At 29.0% G+C, this 16105-nt stretch overlaps 2 protein-coding genes across 2 annotated transcripts; both read right to left on the reverse strand.

Moving 5' to 3' along the window:
- Positions 1-437: 437 nt before the first annotated feature.
- LOC109805891 (cytochrome P450 734A1-like) lies at positions 438-4555 on the reverse strand. Its single transcript, XM_083063609.1, has 4 exons — positions 3498-4555; positions 2043-2287; positions 1568-1931; positions 438-1104 (listed from the first exon to the last, which is right to left on the reverse strand). Exons 1-4 carry the CDS (start codon positions 3984-3986, stop codon positions 691-693), a joined length of 1512 nt encoding a protein of 503 aa, XP_082919735.1. The 5' UTR covers positions 3987-4555; the 3' UTR covers positions 438-690.
- An 8774-nt stretch (positions 4556-13329) lies between these two features.
- Positions 13330-15736, reverse strand: LOC109792280 (putative membrane protein At1g75140). The gene has a single exon (XM_020351677.3). The coding sequence runs from the start codon at positions 15463-15465 to the stop codon at positions 13510-13512; it is 1956 nt and encodes a 651-aa protein (XP_020207266.1). The 5' UTR covers positions 15466-15736; the 3' UTR covers positions 13330-13509.
- Positions 15737-16105: the final 369 nt, after the last annotated feature.

The following is a 16105-nucleotide window of genomic DNA, read 5'->3' on the forward strand; positions in this document are numbered from 1 at the left end:
TAACTAATTTTTTAATATCTATGAAATTAATTTTTTTTATTTGTAATAGAGAAGAAGAGGAATAGATTTTATTTTGTTCCAGTAATTAATTTCTTAATATCAATCGCAAATAGTATTTGATATGTAACTTTGTTCTAATAATATGCAATGTAAATGCCTAATTTTCGATGGATATGACTTTACAATTCAACTCTAAATATGTGTTGTATCAAATTAGAGATGAAAGAGACACACTCACACAGATAACAAAGAGCAAATAGCGAGAATTAAGTAGAAAAAATTGTTTTCTCACACTAATGTATTTAATTATTTATATACGTCCAACCTTATACTCACACTCACACTTGTGGAGAACAGTAACATATACACATATTTATAAAATATATAAACTAACTATTAATAAATAATACAAATATATAACATTAACAAATTATAAACTAAAAATATACAAGTGATTTCTAAGGACTATACCTTTACATTATACATATAAATTATACATGCAAACTACATATTGACCATACATTTAAATTATTCTCATCAACATATCATGCATGTACTCAATATTCATAATGAATTGCATTAAATCATACACAGGAGTCAACACAAAAATGTCAAGTTACCATTGGACACAATTTATATATAAAATAAAATGACACAAATTATTAAAAGCCTAAAAACAACAAATCATTTTCATAATCTTCTAAAGATAATTTGCATGCCATATTGAGGTATCACACTCATCAACAGCATTGGCCCATGCACATATGTCGGTGATACAACAAAAGAATACCTCTGTAGCACCATGGCTAGTACAACTTTCATTTCAACCAAAGCTAAATTTTGACCCACACAGTAGTTAGGACCTAATCCAAAGGGAAAATATGGAGCTAAATTTTTTCGAGGCTCAACAAATCTCATAGGATTGAATTCAAGAGCATCTTCTCCCCATAACTCAGTATCACGATGAGTGGATGTGATAGATAAATACAGTTGTGTACCAGCAGGAATATCAATGTTCCCTAGCTGAACTCTTTTACTTGCTTGCCTTACCAATGCCCCAGGATTAGGGTAGAGTCGAAGTGTTTCTTGAAGTATCAGGTTCATCTATTGAGAAAACAAGAGCCAAAATTATTATTCTCTCTGGTGATTATAAAAGATACAACTAATTAGGTACTTTTGATATTGTTATCGGGTGAATTGTGCACATTAATAGTATGACTAATTAATTGTGCATAATTTGAATTTCACAATTTTGATAATTTTTTCATCTAACATTTGAATTTATATATTTTGTCAACTAACTTTTAAAATTTTGTACATTTTCTTATTTCATTATTTAACTGTGTAATGTCGTTAATTATCTATTGACATAATATATTGATAGTTAATTAATGTGATACGTTATGTTGACATCTATATTTATATGTTACATCGATAATGAACTAATAGTGTCATTATCAACTAAAGTGTGATAAAATTCACAAAATTATGAAATTTGAGTGACAAAAATGTACAATTAAATGTAAAAAAAGTATTTAAAAATGAGAAAAATAAGGCATGCACTTACAAGTTTTAGTTCACTTAATGTTTCTGATGTTGGGAGAGCATTAGGTCCTAAAACTCCAAGTACCTCCTCACGTGCCTTGCTTTGCCATTCTTGATTTATCCCTAAAAGGAGGAGTGCCCAACTTAATGAAGTTGCACTTGTTTCCTTTCCTGCCATATAAAAGTTTTTACAATCATCCACTATCTCGTCCAATCTTAACTTATGAGTCTCATTGTTGATAAATTTGTGAGAAGACATCAACAAAGAAAGCAAATTTTCTGAATTTTGTTCTGATTTATGACTATCCTCAATCAACCCTCGAATTAATTCACTGGTTTTCTTCTCTAGTCTCTTTCTTTCTTTGTTCTTCTTAGTAGGTAGAAACCTGCATGCATATATAATAATTATTTTAGTTGTTCAATGTTAAGTAAAAGGTAAGAGTAAACAATTATATATGGTGGGTATTGAAGGTTGTTGGGCTTTTTTCACATGATACCTGAACCCAGGAAAATAAACACTTCTGATGGAAAGGGTGACCAGATGATAATGCTGTTCTAGTAACTCAAAAATCTCTTTCCCTTCTTCATAGTTACTACCAAAAGCGACTTTGGATATAATATCAGATGTAAGATCATGGAGATCTTTACTCACTTCAATTTCAAATTCATCAATGCCTTTGTTCTCATCTTCCCACTTGTATAACATTGTTTTTGTGCTATCTACAATTCGTGGAATCCAAGACTAGTACAAATACATTTTAGTCAAGGAAATGTTAGTTTTAATTGACTTATAAAAATACAACATTAAAAATGGTAACTATTATGTCTTATAAATCCTTGAAACTCATAAGTTGGAAAGGATTCACCGCGTCAAACTTTAAATTAGGTTTATACATGTTTTTACTTTTTTAATTATGAGATAAAATTATTTTTTATCTCTCAAACTTTTTTTAATTTTAGTCAAATGTCTTTAATGAGCTAAAACAAGTATATTTAAGGTGAATGTACCTCAAAATTAAAGACTAAAAACATTCAAGTTATAAAATTATCATATAAAGACTAAGTTATTTTTAATATGATGCACATGAAAAATTATTGTATCTCCAATATTATATGATGTCATATTTTTCAACCTACTTAAAAAATATAAAAAATAAAGAAAGATAATGAAGTGAGTGGTTAATTAGAGAGTATCATATGTTTGAAAAAGGAAATTTATGAAAAGTAAAGAAAAAGAAAAATAATAAAGATTAAATAAAAATAATAATAAGAAAGGAATATAGTGTGATAAGTAGTTTATCCAGACAAAATAGTCTAATAAAAATGTGCAAGAAAAAAATAATATTCTCTTATTAATTGTTAGCGTAAAAAAGTCGCTTAATTTATAAAATAGAAGAAGAATGATATTAAAAAAAATGTAGAGAAGAAATATGTCTTATTTTTTTTCAGGTTTAATTATGTTTTTGATTCTTCAAATTTAATGTATGTATTTTTTTAGTTTCTTAAATTTAAAACTTGTGCTTTCAATATCAAAATATCAAAAATTATTATTTTGGTATCTCAAATTTAAAATTTATCATTTTAATCCCTATAATTTGAAGAAAAAAAATATTATTTTAATCATTAATATCATAACTGGCAGTGACAAATTGAGAGAAATTAAAATAATACATTTTAACAATCACAAATTTTAAATTTGAGAGATCAAAATAATTTCTTTTAAATTATAAGAATTTAAAACATAAATTTCTAATATGAGACTAAAAAAATATATACTCGAAATTAAAAAAATTTAAAACATATTTAAACCAAAAACATATATTTAAACATAATTTTATTTGTTAAAAATACAATTAATCTTGATGAAAGTGAAGGTAAAAGACTCTTACAAACAAAAGTATTTCTTTATATAACAAGAATTTGTAAGCATGTGAGTGTAAGGATGGATTTACCTTGACCCGCTCCATTTTAAAAGCCTGGTTAGCAATTGCTCTATGCACACCCCATTGTTCTCCTTTAATCACCAATATTCCTTCTCCAAAAAACTGTTTCGTCGACGGATTCGGATCCGGCCTCTCAAACCCGTCACCCGTTTTCACAAGTATCTCCTTAATCATATCCGGGTCGGATAGTACCACTTTCGGCTTCGACCCGTGCCAGTACAGAACAGTTTTCCCATACATGCGCGACCACCTGTGGTAGAATGGACACACGCGCTCCAGGGTGTCGTGGCACAACGCCATTGGCTTCGATTGAACTTCCGCATACATGCCGTGGATCTCCTCCGTGTTCCCTTTGATCAGACGGTACGAGGGTCCCCTTATGCCTTGCTTACGAAAGTGACGTGCAATGTTCCATGGGACCCAAATTGTTGAATATGCAACTCTTGATGCTAACACTAGAAGCAGAACCAGGATCGCAAAGAGTAGAAGGTGGTGCATGATTTTTGGGGTTGCTATAGCTAGATAGTGATGAGTTGATAACTAATGTTTCTTAAGGTTCTTACATATTTATATAGAACAAGTGATGAGGGTCATGTGTTAAGTAATAAGTGCTCATATTGATAATTTATGTTATCATGACATTAAGTAATTTGCATTGTGTTTAATTATATTTAGTCAAGTACAAATCACGTGATGGAGCATGTTGATTTATTGGGAACATACTTATAAGGACATGTAGCGATGTTGCAATTGGCTTGTGAGGCATCTTTATTGCCATGATTATCCCCATGCATGTCCTGGCATGATATTAAATTTGATGGCACTGAGTAATAGTTGTGATTTTGATCAAATGAAATATTTAAAGGTACAAATCAAACATGGATTAATGAAAACTTAAAGTGAAAAATATAAGAATTTTTTTTAAAGAAAATAGATAAGAAATTAATAAAGTAAAAATAAAGATGTTTAGTAAATGAGAAATGGAGTAAAAGTTTAATTTTATAAATGGTTTTATTTAAAATAATAAATAAAAATTATTATTATTATTATTATTATAAAAATATATTATTATTTTGTTTTTAAAATAGTATATATATATATATATATACATATATAAAAGCGATAGTTTGATTTAATATACACATTTTTTAATGATTTTATTATTAAATTTTTAAATAATAATAAAAAATATTAAAAATTAATTATTTTTACAAATACAAGACTTAGACATGAGACTTTAAAGTTTGAGAATCAAATAAAATATCATTTGATCTAATAAATATTGATAATTTATAGAGATACAGAGTGTCTTGATCTCACTAATTAATATATATATATATATATATATATATATATAAAATAAATGTAACTTCCACACACTGTCATATTTTAGAAAGTGATAGTTTTAGGATTTGCAAATTTTATTTTCATGGATCACGATTAGTTACACTTTGTTTGTACTAAGGATATCAAAAAAATCCAAACTCACGGATATTCATAAATAAAATGCATGATTGAAAATAGATATTATAAATGGATATCTGTGAGTAATAAGTACGAGTATTTTCTATACCCACATATTAATTGGGCGAGTACAAGTATCATACTATCTATAACCGTAAGTACCCGCTAATATTTAATTATATAATGACATATTAAATTTGTTTAAACTTATGGGAATAAAGTACTTTAACAATTAAATTTAGTTTTTAAATCAAAGAATCTTGATTAATAAAATTGTATAATATTTGAATAATTTAAGTTTTGACTTTTAAACTATTATTTTTAAAGAAATTATTAGAATAAATAGATATTATTATTAAAAAATTTTAAAATTTATATTTTTAAATAAATATTCTCAAATATCTGTGGATATTGAAAAAAAATACACAGATGCCTACTTAATTGGGTGGGTACAGGTAGCGAGGGGCTATTATTCATACCCACCCCATCTTATTGACATCCCTGTGCACTTTTGCCAAATCAATATTATTTTGATACTTGCTCTATTGTAGGTTGTAATTTGATACCTGATAATTTTGATGAATGATTTGAATGGTATTACTGATTCACCGCATATGCCTTGCTCATATACAGTTTTACAATTATTTGATTGACCAATATATGCATATGTTAAAGGGGGAGTTGTATGATGTATGATTCATAAATTGAGGGGGAGTAAATCAGTGAATGATATAAATTTGAAAGGTGCATATTTAATTATTGAGAGGTATACACACTTTTTAAAAATTCGCTTCTAAGTTTTATCGTTATCAAAAAGGGAGAGATTGTTGAATCCTACCCAAATATGATTTTAATAATGATAAATTTGCTTCTAAGTAAAAGTATAATGATATCAGCACCAAGCTTAAAGAATAAGCAAGCTAAAATGAATCTATTACTAAGTGCCTATAAAGGGAAGACAATGATCACATTTTGAAGGAAGCAAGATCAAAGAAACAAAGAAATTACTCAAGCATAACAAGCTACATTCCTTGCTTTATCCTCTAAAATTTTCAAGATCAAAGAAAGAAAGAAATTACTCACACAATATCTACTTTGTAATAGAAAAGAAGTTTGAAACATTCCTTATTGGAAGCTTTATTGTAAGAGAGTTACTTGTGGCCTTTGTAATCTACAAGAACACAAAAACACATTCTTGTAAATACTTTCCCTACTCAAAACTGAGAGTACAATAGTGTAGGAAAGTAAAGGAAATCACAACGTACAAGTGTTGTGTAGTCTTATAATAGGTGGTTGTAAGACTGTTTTCTCAATAGGTGGTTGAGTGAGGAATCTCAAAAAATGTGTAAACATTGAATGTAACCTAGTTGGGATGAATCAATATAAATCATGTGTCCATTGTCTCTTCCTTTATCTCTTTACTTGTTTATTTGTCCTATTGCATTCGTTGCTTACATTAATTCATATTAACAAGTAAACTTATAAACTATTTTCTAGAAAAATATACTCATTACCAATACTTAGATGACTAGTCTTCTAATAGATAGACTTTCAAAAAAAGAACATTTTTTTAAGAAAACAATTCAACCCCCTTCTTATATTCTAACATTCACTTCACATATGATGTATCTTTTAATTTTAAAGTTAAACTAGAATCTAATCTTAATTCTACTAATATTGTATATTGTACATTAACTCTATTTCCATTTCCTATAATTAGGTTCACTTTAACCTTAGTTGGTTTTCTCTTTGTCTTGAACCCATGTAAAGAATTAGAAACATGAATTGATGCCCTTGAGTCTAAACACCATGTACTTAAAGGAATATCAACCATACTAGACTCAAAACATACTAAAGCAAAAGGTTTACCTTGGGTTCCATTTTGAATTGATGACTTAAAGCCATGGAAACCCTTGTAAAACCAACACTTCAACCTTTTTTTTCTTCTTTAAGCTAGTTCTCGAGCTAGATGCCATACGAGATGGACCATTTCACATTATTTTTATAATTATGATATTACTTCTTTCCTTTCTTCTTAAAAGACTTTTCTTCTTAGTCATATGATTAGGTTGGGAAAATAGGTTCAACTCCCATGATTAATATTAATAATCATTTCTTCCTCATGAACACACGCAAATGTAAGAATATTGATGTCCCACATTTCCTTTTGGGTGTTGTATGAGGTTTCAAAACATCAAACTTACTAGGCAAACAATTCAAGGCATGATGAATAAGAAATTTGTCAATTACAGGGCAATCAAGGCCACTGAGCTTGCTAGCTATATTCATCATCTTCATAATGTGTTGCTTAACACAACTAATGCCATCATATTTCATTTTAAAGAATGTTTCTATCAATTGACTTACTTTAGTCTTTCCAAAAACAACACATTTCTCACCGTGTCATCAATGGACTTCTTAGTAAGAATTAATGCATTGTCATTAACTTTTGCTCATTCCTTATGGAAAGTCCTTTGTTCAGCAATGTTATTCTTGGTCAAAGTAGTAGGTTCATCCACTTTCACTACAATGTCTAAGTTCAATAAAATTAATCTTACCTAAATGTTACTCTTCCATTTCTTATAATTGTTGCCAAATAATATTTTCACTTAATTTATGGAGTTATCGAGAGAAAAAGTGATAGGAGCTAAAAAATAAAATAAATAAATTAAATTAAATTAAATTAAATTAAATAACTAATGACATGCATAAATAAATAAATAACAGGGAATATAACACATAATATAAACCTCCCATGGGTGGTGAATATATTATAAAATAACAATTAAAAAAAATTCATCACCTGTGAGTTGAAGGAATTTTAAACTCTTCAAACATTTTCAATAAATACGTCTCAAAAATAATTTATAATTTAATTTTCTATGAACATATTAAATTATAAATTATTCAAGAAACACTACATTCAAGAAAAATGAAAAAAAAAATCCATCAATATATGTGAATGATCCACTGTGATGGCAAATATTCACTTCAATTAATGGAATCCCTTGGATTTTATTTGCACCAAAAATCATTTTATTTTACTCATTAAATGTAATTTCTGTTCTTAGAGAGTGAACTGTCCTAAGTTAGTAACTAAGAAAAGTGACTAGCACATATAAATTCAAAATATTTTTCTAATATTTCCCATGCTCGGAACAAAAAAATTAATAATCAAGATGATAATTTAAAATTATTTAAATTGAGGGATACCCTAATTAATACATAATAATCATTTTTATGCTCTCAAAATATATATATATATATATATATATATATATATATATATATATATATAGAGTGACGGATCCAAAAATTTGAAGTAATGGGGCAGTATTATAATACATAAATTTATAGTATTAAATATATAATTTTATATTTTTTTGAAATATAAATATACATTAAATTGTTCTCTATGAAATTTCATATTTTGAAAATATTTAATGATTTTTTCATTTTTAACACTTTCAAAAATATCTCTTTTTATATCTCGTATCAAAATTTTGACTTTTTTTATTTTAAAATTAGTATAATATGAATTTAGATCAATTATCACTCCTTAATGCCTTTACTAGCTTGATTTGACTATAACTAGTACTCCCTTTATCTTATAATAAGTATCGTTTTAGGTTGTTTCATACAAATTAGAAATAAAAAACTTATAATTAATTTTCTTTACTATAAATAATACAATACAATATTCACTTTCTAAAAAATATTATGAAGGGTATAAATGAAAAAAAAGAGAAGATAATTAATATTATATTGAAAAAATAACATGACACTTATTTTAAGATTTAATTTTTTTTTCAAAAACTTAATATATTAACTCTGACTTTTTTAACAAAATAAAAATATAGAAAAGAGTGGAAGCACTTAATTTTTAACATGACAAGTGTGAGTACATTATTATAAATTTATAATAGACTTAAATATGTTTTTAATATCTCAAATTTAAGGTAAATTTGTCTTTAATCCCTCAAATTAAAAATTGGTCTTTTTAATCCTTGTAATTTTTAAAAAATCTTGTTTTAATTCTTATACTCAAATTTTGTTAGAAAATCTATCAAATATTGCTGTCTAAAATCTATCTATTGATATCTTTATCCGTAAAAACATTACATTAAATTCAATTGAAACTATATTACTATCTTAATATGTCATTTTTATATATGTTATTGATGACTTGAAAGACTAAAATAAAATTTTTAAAAAATTATAAAAACTAAAAATAATAATTTTACAATTAAAAAAATAAAAATATATTTAAATCTTAATATAATATATATATATATATATATTTAAATTAATAAAAATATAAAAAAAAATGTTAGTGGGGGCAAGTACCCCCATTAGGATACATGTGTATCCGTCCCTGTGTATATATATATAACTAATGGATAGAAAATCTCCAACTTCTTACGTAGTAAAAAATAAATAAATTTGAAAAACAAGTATAATGATAAAGTAATGACAATATGTTAATGCGTTGAAAATACCGTAATAAGTAATAACTATCACATTTATCTCTTTTACTTAAAAACAGTGGTAGTTTTCTTCCAAAAGATGCATATTTTGGATTGCCTCAACATATATATATACTTCCTTTTTTTATAAGTACATTTTTTTATTTTTTATTTTTATTTTTTTAAATAAAATTTTTTAAAATATTTTTAATTTTTTTATCCTTTAATTTTTTAATTTTATATCTCAAATTTTCAATTTACTACTTTCTTCTTCTTTTCACACATCTTTATTCTCTTTTAATTTTCACATGCACCCGTGTGTCTTCCTTCCCTATTTTTCACTTATTTTAATAGGTAGTTTTTGTTCTTTTTATTTTCACATTATTCTCTTTCCCTCTCATTTCTTTCACTTTCTACATGCACTAGAATTGTAGAATTAGTGCGCAACAACATTATAGACACGTACGACTTCCTCGACAGTTTCCGTCGAGCTAGACGTACATTTTTCTTCTAACACTTCCTCCCCTTTCACATCTCAACCCTAAAATTAAATTTAATGTTATGGAAAAGACATTTCGGAATACTAATTTCACTATTTCGGAGTACTTTCTATTATAGTGAAATTAGTTTTGTAATACTAATTTCACTATTCCATAATAGTAAAATTAGTGTTTCAAAAAGTATTTTTTAGAATTGTGTGTTTTGCATGCTTTTGAATAGTACTTTTCAAAATAGTAAATCTAGTGTTGCATAAAGTACTTGTCAAAAGTATGTAAAATAAGATACTTTTGAAAAATACTTTTTGAAACACTAAGTTTACTGTTCTAGAAAGAACTTTTCGGAATTATGTATAATAACACTTTCACAAAGTATTTTTTAAAATAGTAAAATTAAGATTTTGAAAAATACATTCTAGAAGTCTGTTGTTTTATATAGTTTTAAAAAGTTCTTTTTGAAACTGTAAATTTAGTGTTCAAAAAGTACTTTCCGAAACAATAAATTTAATGCTTCAAAAAGTACTTTTTGAAAATATGTTAAAAACACAATTCCAAAAAATATTTTTGCGCACAATAATTTTACTATTCTAAAAAGTACGATGTTATGCTTTCTAGATGAGTAAATGGGAGGAAGTGCTATAAGAAAAAACACATATTTGGCTTGACACCTTTAATATTTTCAAGAAAGCCACACATACCTATAAAGTTGTCAAAAACTAGTTTTACGTCCCAAGTGCCTATGAAAACTAAAAGAGAGAAAGAAAACAGTAATAGTGTGAAAACTGAAAAAGAAGGGAGAAAAAGAATAATGTAAAACCAAAAAAATTAAAATTACTTATTAAAATAAGTGGAGAAAAAAGGTAAAAAAGTACATGTAAAAACTAAAAGGAAAAGATAAAATTTATGGAAAAGAATAAGAAAATGCTAAACGGAATGTTGTAGTGTAAAATTAAAAAAAGAAAATAAAAAATTAAGAATATATAAAAAAATTTAAAAAGAGGTCAACTTAAAAAAAAATATATATATATATATCATCAGCCTTTGAATTTTGTCGCGACCTTGTTTAACACATGCCACTTGTTTTCATAACGCTGCACTCGCCATTTCAATTTGTGTGCATGTCAACAAAAAATTCATAAATGGAGATTATCATTGAAATATTAACAAAAAAAATAAATAAAATCGTATCTTAAACAAATGTGGGGTGAAATTAAAGTGGCAGAAGATGCTAGCATGGTTTAAAACCATGAGGAAGCAACACACACCCAGCCTGTGACTATGACTCTGAAAACTGATACCACATTTAAGAAATTTTACTTACATCATTACATATTGTCATTCACCATGATCACATATAAGGACACTAATTACATACATTATAACATCATAAATTAAATAGGATAGTAAGATGATATACCTCTAGAAGCTATGACTTGCACTTTGTCTCTTGAACCTACTTATGTAATCTTTGTATATATTTGTTATAGGATAGAATCTTCATCTCCTTCTATCTCTAGTTTGATGAGATTTTATACTAGTTACATCATTAATACTATGTCACAAGACATATTTATAGAGATAGTGGAGAGGGGACCTATCCTTTCATATAGAGCTACAATGGTTCAAACTATACTCTTTTTATGTAGGTCACAATGGTTCTATATATACCCTTTCATAAATAGTTGTAATATTTCTACACATCAATGATCCATTTAAATATAGACTACACTATTTTATATACACTATAACATGTGACTTCTAATATTCACTTATCACTAAAATGAATATTTCAGAAATCATCAAGATATTATTTAACCAATATTTTATAAATCAATGGAAGATCCAAAAATAGAAAAATTTTCTAACATAATGCAGCATCGATGCCTATCTGTGTCTTGGAGGAGCATTATACTGTGGCTTTTGTATCATCTGGGTGGTTTAACTTAGTTTTAGTATCAGACACTTATCACCTTGAATCTGTGGAGCAATTTATTTAAAAAAAATAGAGAAGTTATTATTATACAGATAAAAATAAAGACATAAATATTTTAAAAAAAAATCGACAGGAACAAAATGTCCAACTAAATAAAGCATAAAACTACCCGATATAAACTGAAAAGAGATAAAATATAAGAAAAATTAATTAAAAAAATATGACAACATAAAAATTATTGGGTACAATGAGTTCAAAATATAAAAATAGAGAAATAATAATAATACTATACACATACTTGAATTATTCTCAAAAAATCAAATCCACCCTCTCGATTCTACCCAAGTCCAACACTTTTTTCCTAAACATCATTCCATACATGTTAATAACCGTCAACACAAATATTTGTTATTTGTGAGAAACCATTTTGGTACAGAATCATGTAATATCGACTGATATCTATGCGAAATATAATTATATTTTTTTAATTTACAATGTCACATAAAGATAATCTTGAACAAAGAAATAATTTATGGGTCTAATGGCGATGTTCATTCAGTGAAAAACATTTTATATACTCAACTAATCAAAAATTACAATTTGTATAACTTTATAATAATTATTATAAAAATCAATAAACTTATTATTATGTTCGTTGAGTATATAAAACTGTTGTATACAATCAGGATAAAACTCATGATTTATTCTCATTAGTTAGCCCCTTCTTGTCTCAAAATGAAGTCCTCAAAGTATCACTTAAAGTTTGTAGAGGAATATGCACCTCGCCATGGGCATAGATACATAGCCGCATAGGCTTATATAAGCCAATTTAGAACTTCAGATTTAGTAGTTCATAACTGTTATATATCAGTACTTAGTTTCTCTATGGATTATATTTACAGGTTTCTTTTGCAATTACGTTTTCGTTTTCATCTCTGATACAAAAGAATAAAACTCCATGACGTAGTGTCTTATAATTTATTTTAATATAATCAATTTGAACAGTTAACGTACTTTAATTTATTATATTAACACTCTTTTCGTCAATATTTTGGAGCAAAAGGAATTCTGTAACTTTTATGCTTGTCACCCTTTTATTGTCATCAAGAATACTCATAATATCTTCCATTACAAGTTCACGAACCACACTACTAGACATGGCGTATTCTGGATTCTATAGCTTTAACAGGTATTACTACAATCACTTCTTTCCTACTATTTTTTCCCAGACACAGGTGCTAAAGTGAAAAACTGAAAATCTATCCCAACATTATTTTTTTCACACACGTGCATCATATATCTACTCAAGACTACATGTATAAAGATTCTTAATCTCTTCAAGTCCAACTAATATTTAGACACAAATTTAATGAAGCCAACTTTAGATATCCAAATTTATACAGCTTGATTATTGTAAAATCCTATCTTAAACCAGTGCTTGGGACATTATATTTTCAAACTTGAAATACAGCAAAAGTATATGAGAAGAAAAGCTTGAAAGTTTCTCATTATCATTTATTTCTCTCTTTAGAGCAACAACTTGAAAGCTAAAAAACTGCAGAAACCAGATAGCAAAGTGATGCTAATTGATCATATGATAAGATTAAAAGCTAAGGGAATCTGAAACTAGTTAGAAAAAAGTTCATGCAATTAACTGTCACTCAACTGCGATCATTTACAACTTGGTTTGCTACAAACATGCCATCTCTTCTTTTAGGAAAACCCGGAGGGTCCATGGTGGAGGCCCTATACTTTAGCTCCGTTGCACGAAAATCTGGATCAACCGAAGCCGGCCTAGCATTGTGATCAGCATTACCACCAAGTCTATAGGCACTTGCTGCCCCACCAGAATACCTTGAGGGAGAGCCATACCTTCTTGGTGGTGGAGCTCTGAGATTTCCACCTCTGAGATCCATAACTTCCGAACTTCTCGAAGAAGAGTCTGCGAAAGATCTGTCTCCGGAACCGGATGCCATCGGCGCACCAGTGGTAGCTGACGTGGAGCTAAAAGGATCATCTGGTCCCCAAGATGTAAGTGCTTCCTTCTTCTTGGCAAAAAAGTGCCAAGCCCCAAAAAGAAAAAGTATGAAGAACAACACAGGGCTAGTCCATAGCATGGTATTGAATTCTCCTTTGAAGATAGGTAGATTAGAATGATACATTCCAACATAACCACCTCCAAGCCCAACAATAACAAGCTTTTCACGGTCACTAGCTATCAAGGGTATTACTCTTGTTTCTGCATCCAAACCTGGGTTTGGATGATTCAAGAATGATGATCTAAGCTCATCAAGACTCGAGGAGAAAACAGTTCTTGGCACGCCAACTCTCACATAATGAGGAGATGAAACATTATACACAGAAACCTTTTCCGGGTTAGCAATCAGCAAATACCCCTTAATTGCCTGCAGAGCAAGAGGCTGATCCATATCAAACTTTTTCTTGTATCTAACCCTGCATTTGAAGTTCATCACATCTCCATGCAACAAGACATAAATCAGATCCCCATCTGAGGTATAACCATAAGCTTTGGAACGCTCCATGGCATCAAAGACATAAGTTCTAGCAACAGAATGGTTTAGTCCTTCACATTCAGCTTCCCTGACTTTCATGCCCCTTAAATCCAATGAACCTGCCCCAGTTTCTGTCAAGAACATGAGCCTTTGCTTCAAGAAAACTAGAGGCCTACTAGATGGAGTGGCAGAACCATAAAACGAACCGTTCTCCTTAAAGACCTTGATCTTCCCACTTGTATCAGCTGACAGAATGTACTTCATCCTCCCTACATAATGAACTTCCAAGAGTGTCACCGGCAACCGATCTTCACGGTTTTCAGGCAACACAAACCTACCAACATTCTCCATGAAAAGAGAACTATAATCCTCTCCACTAGACCCTCCCTCCCAAACTCTATGCATCAAGATTTCCCCATTTTCATGACCAGTTACCACAAAACTCTCGTTCTTATAAACCGAAGTATACGAAACCATTGCCGTAACAGGGGACTCCAACGAGGTATCAAACTCAACCAACACATCTCCATTCCTCAAAAACACATACACTCTTCCCCTCTCATCACTAACCGCCACATACTTACTCAACCCCTCGTGGTCCCTAAAAGGCAAAACATTTATGCACGTGGCATCAGAATCCAACTTCACAGCACTTGTAAATTGAAACCTCTCTGACCAAAAGGGTGTGAACTTTGTCACAGACATTCCCTTAGCTCTCTCCCCGTCTCGGATTTTTCCCTCAAATTCCCCTTCTTCAAAATCCTTACCAGTTGATCTTACATCATCAATATCATCACCACCCTTCATTCGAGCAAACCTACCCTTTTCTTTTGGAGGGTCAGGTAGCTTTGATTCTAATCTCGCAACTATATCACTAAGATTTCTGACTAACTCCTCGAGTTTATCCAACAAATTTTGTTGATGCAAATGATTAGTTGTTTGGTGTGGTCGAGGAACCTGAAGAGGTTCCTGACATGAATCGTGGTCGAGCTTGGATTGTATTGAACATGATTCAGAGTCTATGGGGGCACAAAAAACATAGAGAGAAGAAAAAACGAAGAGCAAAGATAAGAGAAAAAACCTGCCTTTTTGCGAGGGCGCCATTGAATTTGAAGAGGAAGATTGGAGGGTATTGGTCTGGTTGTGTCGGAAACTGATGGATCTGGCAATAGGAAATTTAGCAGAAATCTATGTAAGATTTGGGACAGTGTATTGACTTGGGTTGAATTAGGGCAAGCATGTGGATTAAGTAACAGAAGCAGATTGAGATCAGTTCAGTTGTACTGTAACAAAATATAATCTGGTTCTGGTGAATCACTTCGCTTTGTTTTCGGCTACATCAGATAATCCTTTCAATATTCACTAATTAAGCTCCCATACTTATGCTCTTACCAAAATTTATAATCCCACATTTTTCAATATAATTTTTTTAATAAACTAACCCACTTCCCTATGCATAGGTGTCCTCATCACTTTTTCATTTTTTTAATTTCTTTTTTGTAAAATTTGTTTTGATCATATAAGTATACCTTGTTGTGAATTTTTTTTTCTTCTGTTTTAATGTGTTTATTTCTATTTCTAGAACTTTTTTTTCTTTTCTCTTTTACAATGAAAGTTGAAGATAAATTGGAGCTGTATAAAAATTAGAACATTTATGTATGCTATACTAGAGTGTATACATATGCACATATAATATACAAGCTAATTGTGGAGAGAGTAATTATATATATATATATATATAAGT

The sequence above is a fragment of the Cajanus cajan genome, chromosome 9, assembly GCF_000230855.2.
Source record: "Cajanus cajan strain Asha chromosome 9, NIPB_CcT2T_4, whole genome shotgun sequence".
Taxonomy (NCBI): domain Eukaryota; kingdom Viridiplantae; phylum Streptophyta; class Magnoliopsida; order Fabales; family Fabaceae; genus Cajanus; species Cajanus cajan.

What these genes read in the sequence shown, in the direction of transcription:
- LOC109805891 (XM_083063609.1), bottom strand. Translation starts at nt 3,986, where the DNA reads ATGCACCACCTTCTACTCTTTGCGATCCTGGTTCTGCTTCTAGTGTTA. An exon ending in GTTTATTTTCCTGGGTTCAG is followed by an intron (nt 1,932 to 2,042) that starts GTATCATGTGAA and finishes ATATGCATGCAG; the next exon opens with GTTTCTACCTACTAAGAAGA. An exon ending in CATTAAGTGAACTAAAACTT is followed by an intron (nt 1,105 to 1,567) that starts GTAAGTGCATGC and finishes TTTTCTCAATAG; the next exon opens with ATGAACCTGATACTTCAAGA.
- LOC109792280 (XM_020351677.3), bottom strand. Translation starts at nt 15,465, where the DNA reads ATGGCGCCCTCGCAAAAAGGCAGGTTTTTTCTCTTATCTTTGCTCTTC.